This window comes from Pholis gunnellus (assembly GCF_910591455.1).
Source record: "Pholis gunnellus genome assembly, chromosome: 13".
Lineage (NCBI taxonomy): Eukaryota > Metazoa > Chordata > Actinopteri > Perciformes > Pholidae > Pholis > Pholis gunnellus.
Genome location: NC_136540.1, coordinates 24,642,683 through 24,657,033, shown reverse-complemented (window position 1 = coordinate 24,657,033; position 14,351 = coordinate 24,642,683). Strand labels below are relative to the sequence as shown.

General features: G+C 44.9%; 1 protein-coding gene across 2 annotated transcripts in view; it reads left to right on the top strand.

Annotated features, from left to right (window-relative positions):
- Positions 1–479: 479 nt before the first annotated feature.
- Positions 480–14,351, top strand: part of spns2 (SPNS lysolipid transporter 2, sphingosine-1-phosphate) — a 62,195-nt gene continuing 48,323 nt past the window's right edge. For both annotated transcript variants that reach the window (XM_079171015.1, XM_079171016.1), the window contains exon 1: positions 480–882. In XM_079171015.1, coding sequence (XP_079027141.1) covers positions 651–882 — 232 coding nt within the window. In that variant the 5' untranslated portion in view covers positions 480–650. The remainder of the gene's footprint in view (positions 883–14,351) is intronic.

The following is a 14,351-nucleotide window of genomic DNA, read 5'->3' as shown; positions in this document are numbered from 1 at the left end:
AATCCTCATCTATTTGACACATTTTACTAAAAATATGAGCAGACCAAGACTGAGCTATACCTCTCATCTTTAAATATGTTTGTGAAACATACCTTTGTGACCTACTTCTATCAGAAGGCCCTATCATTTTTATTCAGTCAGCAGCCATATTGCTCCCTAATAAATGTGAAAGATGCGTATCAAATAAATAAATAAAATAACACCCACCCACCCACCCGTTTCACACCACCGTCCGCTTCCTTAAATAACTGAAAGGTTTTTCCAACCGCACTACTCTCCGGTTGCAAGTCCCCGGCATCTGCACCACAGTATCAGGTGCGGCTCCATCATTCGCTGCGGGGCTCCGGGAGGGGGCGGGGTTTGTCAAGCCGGGTCACACCCCCTGCACTATAGCGCTGTGTAGGCTACTCTTATAAGAAAAAGAATCGTAAGGAGCGCACAGCCCGTCCGTCGCCGCACACTGCTAGAAAAATATGATCCCGAGAAGAGCGACTCCTGCGTTTCAACACTTAAGACAACAACTCCACTGAGAATAATTCCAACAGAAATCACAGACCATCGCTGCGCTTGGTCCCTCTTCAACTAGTCTCCTCTCCGTTCTCTTACTCTCTCTCTCTCTCTCTTCTGCGCTGGATCATTCGTGCCAGAAAATGTGTGTGGAGAGCGATGGATGCGAGCTTGAAGGCTGCAGCAGTTCGGACGAGGTGCGCACGCTGTCGGGCAGCATGAGTCCCGCGCTGAAATCCAACCCGGACCTTCACCCGTGCAAACCGGGGCACAAATTCCGCGCCGCGCTGCTCAGATGCCACTCACCGGCCGCCGCGGCCGGGATCCTCAGTTTTGGGAACGTCCTCAATTACATGGATAGATACACTGTAGCCGGTAAGTGACCTACCTGACTTCTCCCTTTCTGTTTGAGCTTTGATTTTTTTATCTGAGGGTTTCCAGCAAAGAACCGCAGAGCAGCTCTCCAGTATCCGCTGGAGTACATGCGCTAATTGCCTGTGAGGCGCTCCAGTCTGGTAGAGCAGCCAGCACACCTCAGCGGAACAATGGGGCTTTGGCCGAGCGCAGCGCACTGACTGCTACAACCACAACGCTGTTAATGTTTCAATGTTGGTAGACTGTGCGTGCTGTGGTTTAAATGAAACGCATCTCTGCGATATCACTGGAGAAAATGCAGGACAGTAATGTTTCTGTACGACGGGGCTGCTGGAATTATTGCAGATCGATCAATTAAGGCGATCATCTCTCCATCCACGGACCTGACTGCATGCTTTCGCACTGTGTGTGTGTGTGTGTGTGTGTGTACTCATCTGTCAGACGAGTTTCAGCGACTGCAAAGAGAGAGAGAGAGAGAGAGAGAGAGAGAGAGAGAGAGAGAGAGAGAGAGAGAGAGATGGTCATTAGTTCCTTTAGTCCATCATCTAATAGCGCGTGTTTTGTGCGGCAGTTCGCTGTGTGACGCTGTGATGAGGCCATGTGGTCTTCCCACTCAAATCTCCTCACTATAGCTGAGGCCCACGACATGATTTATTAAAACTGAACACTGTGGAAATCAAGCTTGTGTCTTAGAGGTTGGTAACATGTGAAAAGGTAATTTGTATGAGTCAAATTATGGACTTGATCGATTAATTGATTGTTAAAATGACCAATTATATATGTTTTAAAGTCAAGAGCAGAGCTCAGTGAGATGATGTAGAGGTTTTGAAGGGCAAAATGTTATTTCTGTTAAAATATTGCAAGAAAAAGGCAGAATTATATTACTAAAATAGTCCAGTTTGTAGACTCACACCACAAATGTATTTGATTTTAGTTGATTATTATGGATTCCTTGCAAAGCAATGAATTGTGCAACTTATTGTTATAACCAACGATTGTGCGCGCATTCAAATGTGTCGCATAAATCCAGGTTAACATTTTATCCTCATCTCAGTTTTACCAATATTTGGTAACTACAGTTATCAAGCCTTGGACATCGGACTGTGGCACTGAATGGGTTAACAATAATGCTGCAGCATGGAGAATGGAGGGAAGCTGTTCATGGGGAGAGTAGACTCTTCTGTACAAAGAGATCCCTTCCTGGCTAAAGTGCAAGTTTCTATTCATTATTTTATACTTACATGACAGTCACACAACTGTCTACTTGAAATTCATTTTTTTTTTTTTTTTTTTTACCTCTTCACTCATTATCTATAGCAAAGCATATCTGGCATCAAGATTTCTGAATTTGATAAATCAGGGGGAAATTAATGGTGGAATTTCACTCGGTAGCCCCTGGCAGAAAGAAGGAGTGGCTAATCCAAACGGAACAATGTGTACACTCTAAGTAGCCACATGCCTGCGGCTCATCATCCTGAGGGCTTCAGGTCCGGTCTGTATAGTCACGCTACACACCCTTGGGCACCTGAGCGATCGTTACGGCGGGGAGGATTTAGCTGCTCGACCTACAGCCAAGAATGTGTTGATGAGGGGGGGGGGGCATATCTAATCTCAGCAATCTTCAAGCACCACTCGGTCACAGCAGATAGCTGGAGAAGCCACGTCCCCATCCTCAGTCTCGGATGCGTCAGGCTCCCTCTACGGTTTAGCGATTTGTACTCCTGTCTCCTTGCCCCTCCTTGTGCTTTGATCAGAGGAAAACCCCTCATTAAGGGGCTCGCACAAAACCCTCCATTCTCCTCCGTCCTCTCCATCGTGATCCCGCCACTCTTCGTCTCTGCCCTTTATACCTCACGAGTTGCACGGCAGAAAATCCCCCCGTGAAGCCGTTAACTTGGCAGGAGGACGGGAAACTGAAGGGAGATGAGGAGAAAAGTGGAAACAGGGAGGAGGAAGGGAGGGCAGGATGATGGTTGTAGGGGAGGGTGGTTGCAGCAGCCCGGGCTAACCCCTCGTGGGGAGATGCTGTGCTCAGTGCATGCGGTGCAGAGGGGTCCCTATCCCTTCCAGTCCCTGCCACCTGAACGCTGCCGGGCCGTTTTGCATTATGCATTGGCGGCATAATGCGGCTGACCCCTCGCGGAAAGAGGACCAGCAACCATGCGCATCCAACAACTAATACATAGAGCATGAGCTGATCTGCCATTCTGCCTGTCTTCTCTCTCCAAGCTGTTCTCTCCTCTCCTGCTTTGAGAGCTATATTAGAGATTCAGCTGATTGTAAAAATGGGACATTAATCTTAAATTTGGTCTTTTCCTGTTGTCATTTAAGATGAGTTTATTGCATCGTTCTAAGTGGAATTAAGTATCAATTTGTCTGCTTTCCATTTCCACCACCTCGCAGCCGATCTCTCGTTAGCTCTCTGTCTCCTCGTCTCCTTTAATCCCTCTGCTTTTCCGCTTCTCCAGCTTCCTTGTTCTCTTTCTACAGCAGCAGGTACCCAAAACTCATAGATCTTAATGTCAATTAAGCTAGCATGAGCGCACGCACACAGAAAGCACACACACACACACACACACACACACACACACACACACACACACACACACACACACACACACGCACGCACACACACACACACACACGCACGCACACACAGTAGAAAAGACTCTGCCCACCATTTCAAGAGGGGCTGAATGAGAGAGGGGAGTTAGGGGAGGGGCCGGCTGCTGCAGTGGCAGGCAGTCAGAGGGAAGTGGACACAGAATGCGGGCTGAGCACGAGCGATGCTGTCCCCCCCCCCACATCAAAAGGTCTTTGTACCAACAGCCATTACTGTAGTGTGTGTGGATCACTAAAGCATTGTCACAGAGACAGAGGGTGACCATTCTAGACACCGGGGCTATTCTGCTCCACAACAATGATGGGAAAATTGCACCAACCAACACACAGCGGCAGCATCAAAGACTTGGATCTTTCTGTTGATCCCCAGTGTCAGAGGTGAAGCCACACACACGTTAGTAAAAAACAAAACCCCACCACATACAAACTTAAGTTTATGATTTCAACGTTTGACTTCTCCAAGATGATGGTGAGAACCACAAAAGAACGACTGTTTCATTTTTATGAGGTTGTTTCGCTCTGGATTTTATAGACGCTCTGCCAATATGTCTTTTACAAGACTTGAATATTTAATGCCACCAGTATGTGAGGAGGGACGGATAATTGTTTGAGGCTTGAGCTGCATACTGGAGATGTTTTAGATCTCAGTATGGCACGAGAATAAGTGAAAAACAAATTCAATATCGATTGTGTCATCCTTCTAATTCACAACAGGGACTCACTTTTAGTCTAGAAATGAATTGTAGTGTAATGTAAGCAAATTAATACATTTCCACTTCACCATCCCTTAAACGGCTCCTTCCACCCCTTTAAAATGCATTTAATTCATAATTCAATTCATGTTTAACTCTGGATCATCGGAGGGCTGCAGGCAGTCCATATTTATATGTTGTGGAATTGGCAAAGAGAAAGGGATCTGTTTCAGACACACTCATGGTCCAAATCCATGTGTAAAGAAAGTCAAGTCAGCTACACGCAGTGAGCTGGACTTCAGGCTCAGCTGTTCAGCCTGCTCCTTCAGAAGCCTCTGCTTGTTTTTACGACTGTCTGTGAAGCAGACAGAGCAGAAATGAGGAGCGTCTGGGATATTTGAGGGTGTCCTGATAAGATCGATGGTGCCCTTACTGCATTTCAGAATAGCAGTGTTCAGGGAAATGAGGTTGAGATTGGACCGTACCAGATTGGAGCGGAGCTGGATGAGTTACGATGCTCCGGTTGGGTCACTTGTGTCTGGTCTTTGGAAACCACAGCCACTTTTATTCATATACCATTTGCTTTTTAAGAGTGCATTTAGGAGCTCTGAGATTTAGAAGGCCGTGCACGTTTAATTTAATTTGAGGTGGCTTTGGAACCTTAAATCCCTGTGTTGGTCTCTGCATAGACCCACATCAGACAGTCCAAGCTCCTGGACAGCTTATCATAAAGAGGGGATTAAGTGTTTCTTCAGAGAATATGAGGATATGGGAGGCAGACACTCAGCACTTAACGTTATTTGCTTCTTGGTAAGTAAGTAAACCCTGATGTGTGTCAACTCCAGCCACCCCCCTGCGTGCACCCGGAGTCGCCCCCTTCTCAGCCAGCAATGGGGCAGTTTGGGGGGCATACCGGCAGCAGCCTAATCTGGGGTGAACAGAAATTTTGGGGAGCCGTAGATTAGCGTCGTCTCAGTCAAGCTGTCATTCTGGGAATACCAGAAAAAAACAAAACAGGGTCACGTCCTATTGGACAAGTGACGGACCCTTGCATGTGAACTTTTGGCATCTTGCATTAGGACACAGATGACCGTGTGGTAATAATCCTCTTAAAGCCAGCTCTGGCGCTCTGCAAGAAAGATGTAGCGACCTATCCAGTCTGACAGGCTATGCAGATTAATTCCTGATAGCTTTGTCCACTTCCTTTGGGGTTCCTCATTATCACCGTCCACATAAGCCATTCCTCTGCGTCTCCTTATAAAAGGGGAAATGCTGTGCTTATTTTCTGTCTCTTACATGTTTTTGCTGTCGGTTGTCGGTAAGATCACTTTCTGGGGTGGAAGTGCACAAAGTTAACGAAAAGGCCGCCACTTTCAGTTCCACAGAGGCTAGTGAAGAAGAGAAGTGAAGACAGCGTTGGTGTCTGTCGGGCACATTTGGGAATAAAGCACATTTTTTTTACGCAAAAACAAAAGTAGAAAAACAACGTTTGCTGGTAGACGTCCCCGCAGCGGAATATGTCAGGATGAGAAATACAGGAAGTGTCTCCTCACTACTGAACTGTGTAAAAGGCTGTGGGGGCCATGCTCCAGTCGCTTTGGGGTTTAGCTGTTGGTTGTTTCAACCTACACTCTTCTCCCCATTTCAACCACTCTCGTTTTATAGCGTTCACATTAAAAAGGTCCCCAAACAACAGCAGAGGCATTAAGAAGATGGAAGGGCCTCTAGTAATCCACTTTATAGGGCTGCTGCGTCTTTCTTCCTGTGCTTTTTCCATTTGATGTGGAGCTGTTTGGAATTAGACTAGAGGGTCCCGTACAGTAAGAAACGTCTCTGTGAAAGACATCTTTAATGCGTTATGTTTCGACATCTTTTATATCACTGTTGACAGCGAAATATTGACGCTATTCAACAGATGTTAAATGGAACAATTACACGATATCCTACCGAGTGGACTTTTCCAGACTGGTTTCCCACAGATATCCCACTAATCTCTTTACGTCTATATCCTGGCGTGCCGTTCCCGCTGCTGTGAGAAAACAGTCTGTGTGTTCTTTAGGCTCCGATTTAGCCGACGTCTGTAATAGTAACCAGTGGAATTAGACGGGAGTTTCTTCCTCTGCCAGACAGTGCAGACCCTTTCATGTGGCTGCTCCGTATTTTACCCTCAAGTAGACGTACTTTCGCACCGCTTCGTGGCTCAGCTGATGGTCACTTTGCTGTGACTCTTCCCCTTCTGTACAGCTGTTATTTTGGCATCGCCCCAACCCTGCATCCGACATCACTCATCACAGCTATGAAGCCATTACATGTGCTGCATTCTGGAGAGGGTATTTTTACTCTGTGCTGCCCACGCTAAAGACACACGGTTTGATTTGACGGGTTAGGGGAATACTTCGGTGAGAATAGTTTGTGAGGCGACGTGGACGGCGATTGACCCTTCGCCAAGTCCCGCCCCTCGAACGTAGACTGGCCAATCATAGCGTAGCATAGGCCAGCTCCGACCAGGGTTCACTTTAAAACCCTTGTGTTGGTTTGCTGCATTTTGAAATCATGCAGCGTTCTCCTTCTCTGAGTCATGGTTCAGCCAATAGGCAGTTGTCTCCATTCCTTGTGTCAGACTTTGAAAACCTCTGCCCCACATCCATTTTGAACAAAGCGACACCTCATGTTATCAAAAAAATCCAACATCAGGCCAGACTCCGAGTGGCTCTTTCAACAAACGGTGTCTTTTTCTTGTTATTTAACTTTTTAACTGGTTCTTATCTTTTAACTTCCAGAAGCTTGACGAGTCGAGTGGCAGCCTGATAATCACTGACCTCCCCTTTGTCATTAGAGGAGAGTGTGTGGACATAAGGACAGGGCGCTGGTGTTTCCTTTGGTGTTGTGTTGTGCCTCCACCTACAAGTTTGCTCAAGGATTACAGCCCTGAGATAAACACAGTATCTGCCAACGTCAGTCCAGTTTGTCGGAGTGACAGCGAGATGAGTCACGAGCAGAAGCAGAGGGATTCTCCCGCTCTCCATCCAGCACTATCCAAATCACCCAGTCGCAATTAGCCCCCATGTTAAGAAAGACGTCCCACCCTTCCTGTCCCATTATCCAAGAAGACTAATTATCTAAAGAAAGAGCTGAAATTCGTCTCTTCAGGCAGACGGCAAGATCGCAGGAAGGAAGGAGGAGAGATTGGGGATGCGTTGAGCAATTTGTTGTGTTTGACACACTGTCAAATAGCAGATTATCCCTGCTTAGAAAATGTGATGGGAAAAAATGAGCTCTCCTCACTCCCCGCATTCCGTCTCTCACGATAATCTTTAACAGGGAAGTCTCAGAGCCGCAATGTTGTTGAAATTACAATATGTTGGTCTTCGGATTGTTTCTGTATCCATTATGGACTGTATGGAATAACACTGAGAAAATAATTGCATCGTACGTTATTCTACAGATGAACAGCCAAAAGCAAAAACTATTTTATTAGTCAGGTGACTGAATCTTTCACTGCTCAGACTACATTGTACATTTTCTCCAGCCAGCCCAAACACACATACACACAAATAGATATTTACACAAATAAAAGAAAAAATGCAACGCAAGTGAAATTTCTGTGTTGTGAAGCTCGTATTCAAATGTTCCCCTGAGTCCAGTGCTGTGGCTGAGACCGCTGATACATTTGATGATGAAATGGAAATAGAAGACAATGCAATCCATTTCTTATCCTTGCGAAACACACACACACACACACACAAACAGTGAATATTGATCAACAGAACGGCAGCTTGGAATTCGTTACGAGTGATGAAACCGTAATGTCCTGAGACTCGCTGAAATTGGATTTTTCTCTGACACATTAGCAAGTTGTTCTTGAGAGAGTTGGAGTCTAACATTTACCTGCTCGCAGCATGAGATACAAACCAGCAGACGAGCAGCTAGCGGTGATATTAGCTCTCAGCTCCTGGAAGCGCTCACAGCTGCTGGAATAATATTTAGAGTGCTTATTTACAGCAGCTCTATATTTGAAAAGCCTTCCCTGTTGAGGAAAAATGTAATCTTCCCCCTCCATTTACATGTGATCGAGTAAATAGTGGAGCCTGGCACAGGGATTGTGTAATCTTTTATAGCCACCTATCAGACCCAGGATAATATCTTGTGTGCGCGCGTGTGTGTGTGTGTGTGTGTGTTCTCTTGCATGTTCCATCAGCTCTTTTTTGATTTCATTTGTGGATATCAGTCATGTTGTCAGAGCTAGATGAGATTGCAGCAGGATTTTCATTACTGAGTTTGGCGTTCCGTGTTTGTGGGAAGAGCCGGGGTTGAGTGAGGGCACCGACCTTTGTCAGAGACTTAAATGTCCTGGGTCAGAGGTGGACACACACACACACACACACACACACACACACACACACACACACACACACACACCTACACACACACACACACACACACACACACACACACACACACACACACACACACACACACACACACACACACACACACACCTACACACACACACACACACACACACCTACACACACACACACACACACACACACACACACACACACACACACACACACACACACACACACACACACACACACACACACACACACACACAGGCAAGCACAGCCCTTAGTGTTTTTCTGCTGTAAGAGTTTCACACAGGATTGAATTTCTATGAGAATGTGTCATTGGTTTTGTGTTTCCAAGACGTCAGTGCACATAAGTGCATATGCAGGTATTAAACTTAATGTTGGGCTGGCAGCAACGCATTATCTTATCCAGCCTCTCATTTAAATTCAGGCTCATTTCACGCTGCACAGCGTCATTAGCAGGCAACCAGACTTTAGTATCCGGGTTTATTTTCTGGCCGCACATAAACAAGTAGAAATGCTGAATTTTAATTTTAAATGAATATTATCTATCACATTACAAGTAAAAAAAAAGCCAACATTTTGCTAAATGCTGCAGATCTTTATTCAGGATCACCACAGAAAACTGTCAATAAAGAGACCATTTGGGTCTGCTGATGAGACGGCAGGCTGAGTTTAGGTGTTTGTTTCTGCAGAGCAGTTGTACACCAGAATGGTTGATAACGCCTCACTGCAGCAAGGGAGGGTTATTACAGCGTTCGTTTGATTCTTTAGCACCATAAATGTTTACTGGTCCATGTTTAACTGCATAAATCTGCCGGCAGCTTGTCAACTCAATACTCCAACAACCTTGATTGCGTGTATTTATAACACTGAATATGATGCGTTCTACTTTAAGCCGAGAATCTGTTGCTGAGTGTGGTCGTCGCAGCATGAAATTGAGGGACTTTAGATGTTCAGCGATGTTTAGGAGTCAAGACCACAGCCAGTGTCCCGTGTGGTCATTCAGGTTGTTGATGGAGGTGAGAAGTATGTGGGCAGCACGCCAGTGCAAAGCTTCATGTGCATTGTTTCTTATTATAGTTAAATGACTGACTGATTAGTGCATAAGGCCCGAGGCTCTGTAGGTATGTGCGCCATTCTTTAATGAAACACGCGTGGTATTTGCAGGAAGTCATAGAGGAAGAGAGGTAGAAAGGAAGGTGTGTTTTCCCACGCTGAGAAGAAATCAAACTCTCGATCGGTGGTTGCCAACATTTTTTACCATGTAAAATGAGTTCAGAAATCAAATTGTGTGAAATAATTTCCATCTTGAGACGCAAGATTCAAACTGGCCCCTGATGTCATTTTATATAAGTTTGGGCAAAAAGACATATTTGGGTTTCTCAGAGTGTTTGATGAAATAGGTAAGTAATGAGATGCATATCTAATTCATGAGACAGTGAAAGATGAACCCCATGGTCTAAACTAAACTGCCCCCCCCCCCCCCCCCCCCCCCACAACCGGGACGAAATTGAGTTGGGAATTAGTGGCCTTCCCCGTAGATGGAGACACAGTGTGAGAGTGGCACTGCTAGGATTGTTTTTGAGTATGTGTGCAGCGGTAGGAGAGGTCTCCTTGACAGCGTCTCAGAATGAAAATGCTTTTATACGTCTGATCTCTCTGGCTGTAGTTGTGATGGGAAAACAAAACATGTTAGACATTCATACATCTATAAAGTACTATAAATCTACAATTTATGTCCATAGTTTTATATATTATATAAAGTTATTTTTTGTATTGTTATTGGATATTTAATGAGCCTATATGTCACACATTTGTGCACTACTGATATTCTTCCAATTTCACACTTTCTCACCCATTTCTATGAAAAAACTATACAGAAACTCACTACGTACAATAAATTCTTTGCTTTAAAAGATAATGTGCCACTCACCTCAGCCATAAAGAACCAGCTGGGCCCCTATCGCCCCTGAATTCTCCATTTTGTGGAGCCTAAGCACTGTGATTATCCAGAGAAGATAGTCGCACTGTAGCTGTTTGATGCTAAATTGAGCTGAAAACACAAATCGTCACCAATTTCCTTCTGTTTTTTATCACGGCTTGAGGTCACTGGGCACGCTCTCCTTTTTTGGAGAAACAGCTCTGCGGTTTAGACAGTCAGCTCAACAGCCTGTGGACATCTTATCGTTACGCTTTACAGCTCACACTGTGAGTGGATCAAGAGGAAGTCAGACGAAGTAGATGAGTCAGGTGTCAAGCCGAGAGCTTAGACATATTCTTTTTTTAAGAAGATCTGTAAAGTATCAAGTATTTAAATTAATATATCAGCAGCATCTTACCGCATGCTGCTTAATCTTTGGATAATTAAAGACGCCTTGTCTTAATGAGCAGCATTAAGTGAGATAATGTAAGAAAGCCTGTCTACACCGGACATACAGTTTGTGATAATTATGCGGCAAGACGTTTCAATGTCCCCCATAGTGGATTCCCCACATCCTCATGAAAGGAAAAGAGGAGAGTGAGGAGAAATAAAATCTCATTAGACAACACTACATAATGACTTTAATCCTCCACACTGTTATGTAAAAATAGTGCTGGGATTACTGACAGGACTTTTAACACTGGCACTCACACGCAGTGACGTCAGTGAAGTCTAATGCTGTTTTAACTACCTTGACACAACCCAACATATCCTGTTGGTCGGTCGATTGGTTGGTGGGTCCACCATTTTGGTCCTAACAGCTCTACAACTATGAGATTATGGCTGCATGTTCCTCAGAGGGAGAATCCTAGACAGTTTTTGGATCCTCTGACTTTTTATTTAGTTCCACCAGCAGGTCAACGTTTTGAATTAACAATTGAAATATCTCTACATTCATGCTCCCCAGGGGATGAATTGTAATGTGATTCTGATTCTGTAAAGAATAAATCCCTTTAAATCCTACACACTGTTCCTTTAATTGGTCCAGCACAAATTGTGGGTTTGTGAGCGGGACGATGTCCGCATCACTTCTCTGTTAATTCAATCCGGAGACTGTTTGAGCCTCTCTCTGGTTAACGTGGCTCCTTCTCCAAATTCCACATAAAACGCACTCCTCCGTACCCACATTCAACGTTGAGTTCAACTGCTGTTCAGTATTCCTGAGAGACGCTGGTGTGAACGAGTGCAGCTCACGGAGATCCCCTGGCAGTCAGACAGTCTCTCATCTCATCTCAAATACCTTTGCTTCGCTTCACTGCATGTCCTTCCAATACTTCTAAAGCGTGATCTCATATACGAACACTTGGGCGAGCCCTGGATGTATTATTGATGAGCTATACGTTTAGTCTGCTCCCTCGATGCTTCACTATGCATCCTCTCCACTACCATCAAATATTTAGCACGTACTGGCTGGGACTAATGCACCGTGGCCCTCGAGCGGAATTCAAGCTTTTGATTAGTGAAAGAAAATTAGGTTGAAAAAAAAACAAACTCTATTAATCAAAGTGGTAAGGCTGGCACACCTACAGGCCTTTAATTTGATTTTGCCCCAGTTTGGCTGTCACAAATTTAGAAGATTAGAGTGAAAGCTGTCTCAAATGTCATCGTGGATTTATCACAGAAATAACAGCGTGTTCACCTTGGTGTATCGCTATTTAGTAAAATGTCATCTTTAAGCACTTACACTAGCTTAATTTGACATCCACACATCAGAGACATAAGAAAAAGAAATGCGAACTGAAACCAGTGTAACATACAATTTCTATTTGCAGTGGACCTACTTTTTTATTGTGTTTGAATGGTAGTGATTTGTGGGTTTGACAATCAATTCTAATGTTGGCATGATGGAAAATTGCCAGAAATAGGATGTGCATTTGTGTGGGCGTGTTGCTAAAGGTGAAGACGATGAAATATGATCCAGGACGTACATTGTGAGAAACACGTCCACGGGTTCTGAGTACCATAATGATACAGCTAAACTGAAAGAATGTGCAACAACAATAACAAATATCTGGTATAATATTCTGAATGTGGGTGCCTGAACTTAACGTTCACTATCCATTCTGCATTAATGGTGTCATAAGCTGCATTTAAAGGGGCCCTTTGGAGTTTTCTTGGAAACAAACAAAAAATATTTTACGTTCAGTGTTTCTCACCAAAACACATTGTGCGTCCTTGAGGTCTAACAAGCATGTTGACAACAGTTTTTTCCTCATAAAACATGTGCAAAGTGTGCATCCTTCTGCGTGTGCACAAATAAAACAGGGACTCATTAGTAAAAACATTGCTCCACAGCACTGTTACTGTTAAAAAACTCCACACGGTTCCATTAATCTACAGAAATCAACTCTCATATTGAATATATTCAATTCTAGCTTCAAAACAGTATTCTCTAAGCTTGTCAACAGGATGACTATGTGAGGTCTTACGTGTGTGTTCGACTTGCTACCAACAGAGAAGCAGGACTATCCAGCGTGCACTCGCACACTTCACATCTCTTGCAGATTTTGATTCTCCCGTACGAGCTCTGAAAACCCTCTCGTGCAGGCACAGCTCTACACTGTTTCCCAGACATTTGCAGCACGTTTCCTTTCTGTGTGGCAGGCAGAGGAAGCGGAATGGAAAAAGCGCACCCCCGCCCACTGCGGACCACATGGCAAGGGAGGAGAGCAGTCGGTCAGGAGCCCGCCGGCCACAGTCGGGCATATTTGTGGTCAGCTTTCTCCTCTGAGACGCTGTGCAGCGCGGCCTGCCTCTGCACTCTGTCGCTCTCTCTCTCTCTTTCCCCGCGCCGTTACTGTCGCTGTCTCTCAAGCGCTCAAATCCCTAAATTGGTCACGTGAACGACCAGAAAAGATGCACTTTCTCCTCCCTCATTATGCCCCCCCCCCCCACCCCACCCCTTCTTCCTCTCCCAGACTATTTATACTGATGGGGTTGACACATGAAAAGGAATCACCCCTTAGCAGGAATGAAGGGGAAGGATCTGGCCACATCAGCAGAGCGGTTCACCGCTGCCCGTCACACTCTAGCCAAAATGAATAACTTCCATCCATTGGCTCCCTCTCACTCCGACACACACACAATGAAACCAGGGGAAAGGGGAGCACACATAGACATATATATATATACTATATATATATATATATATATATATATATATATAAACAATGGAAACAAATGCTTTGCAAAACAAATCCAGTCCAGACTGACCCGGTTTTAGCCACCACCTATTTCTTCCCTCCTCATGACTCCTCTGCTCTCTCTGTGTGTCTCTCCAACACGCGTCACTGTTAAATTGGACTGCTATTCTCTCCTTCCTCTTAGCCTAGTTTCTATGTGCAGAAATAGAACCAAGGGGGGCCAGAGATCCACGAGTCTCTGTTGGGGATTTGATATGAAATCTGTCCTCTCTCCAAGCTGATGTAGTTCTGTGCGTGCATATGACCGTATGGGGCGTGGAGCGTGTGTGTGTGTGTGTTCACTTATGGTGTATTTGTGAGTGTATGGTGGTCCCAGAGGAGCAATGCTGGCAGAGTGCGTCACTCCACGAAAAGCTGGCCTTGCAGAAACAGCACGCTGTATCCTCATTGAAATGTTTCCTCTGGATCACGGCGTCGTGTTGAAGACTTCGGGGAAGTTAACCTCTGCCTGTCACATTGTATGTGTGATGTTTTTATTTAAAAAAAATGTTGCTAAAGAAAAAAACAAGATGTGTGTCTCAGTATTCGGGAGCTGCGTTGATTCACAAACCCTGGCCTGTACGGTTAGTAAGTCTTCTGCTGGTGGACGTATAAT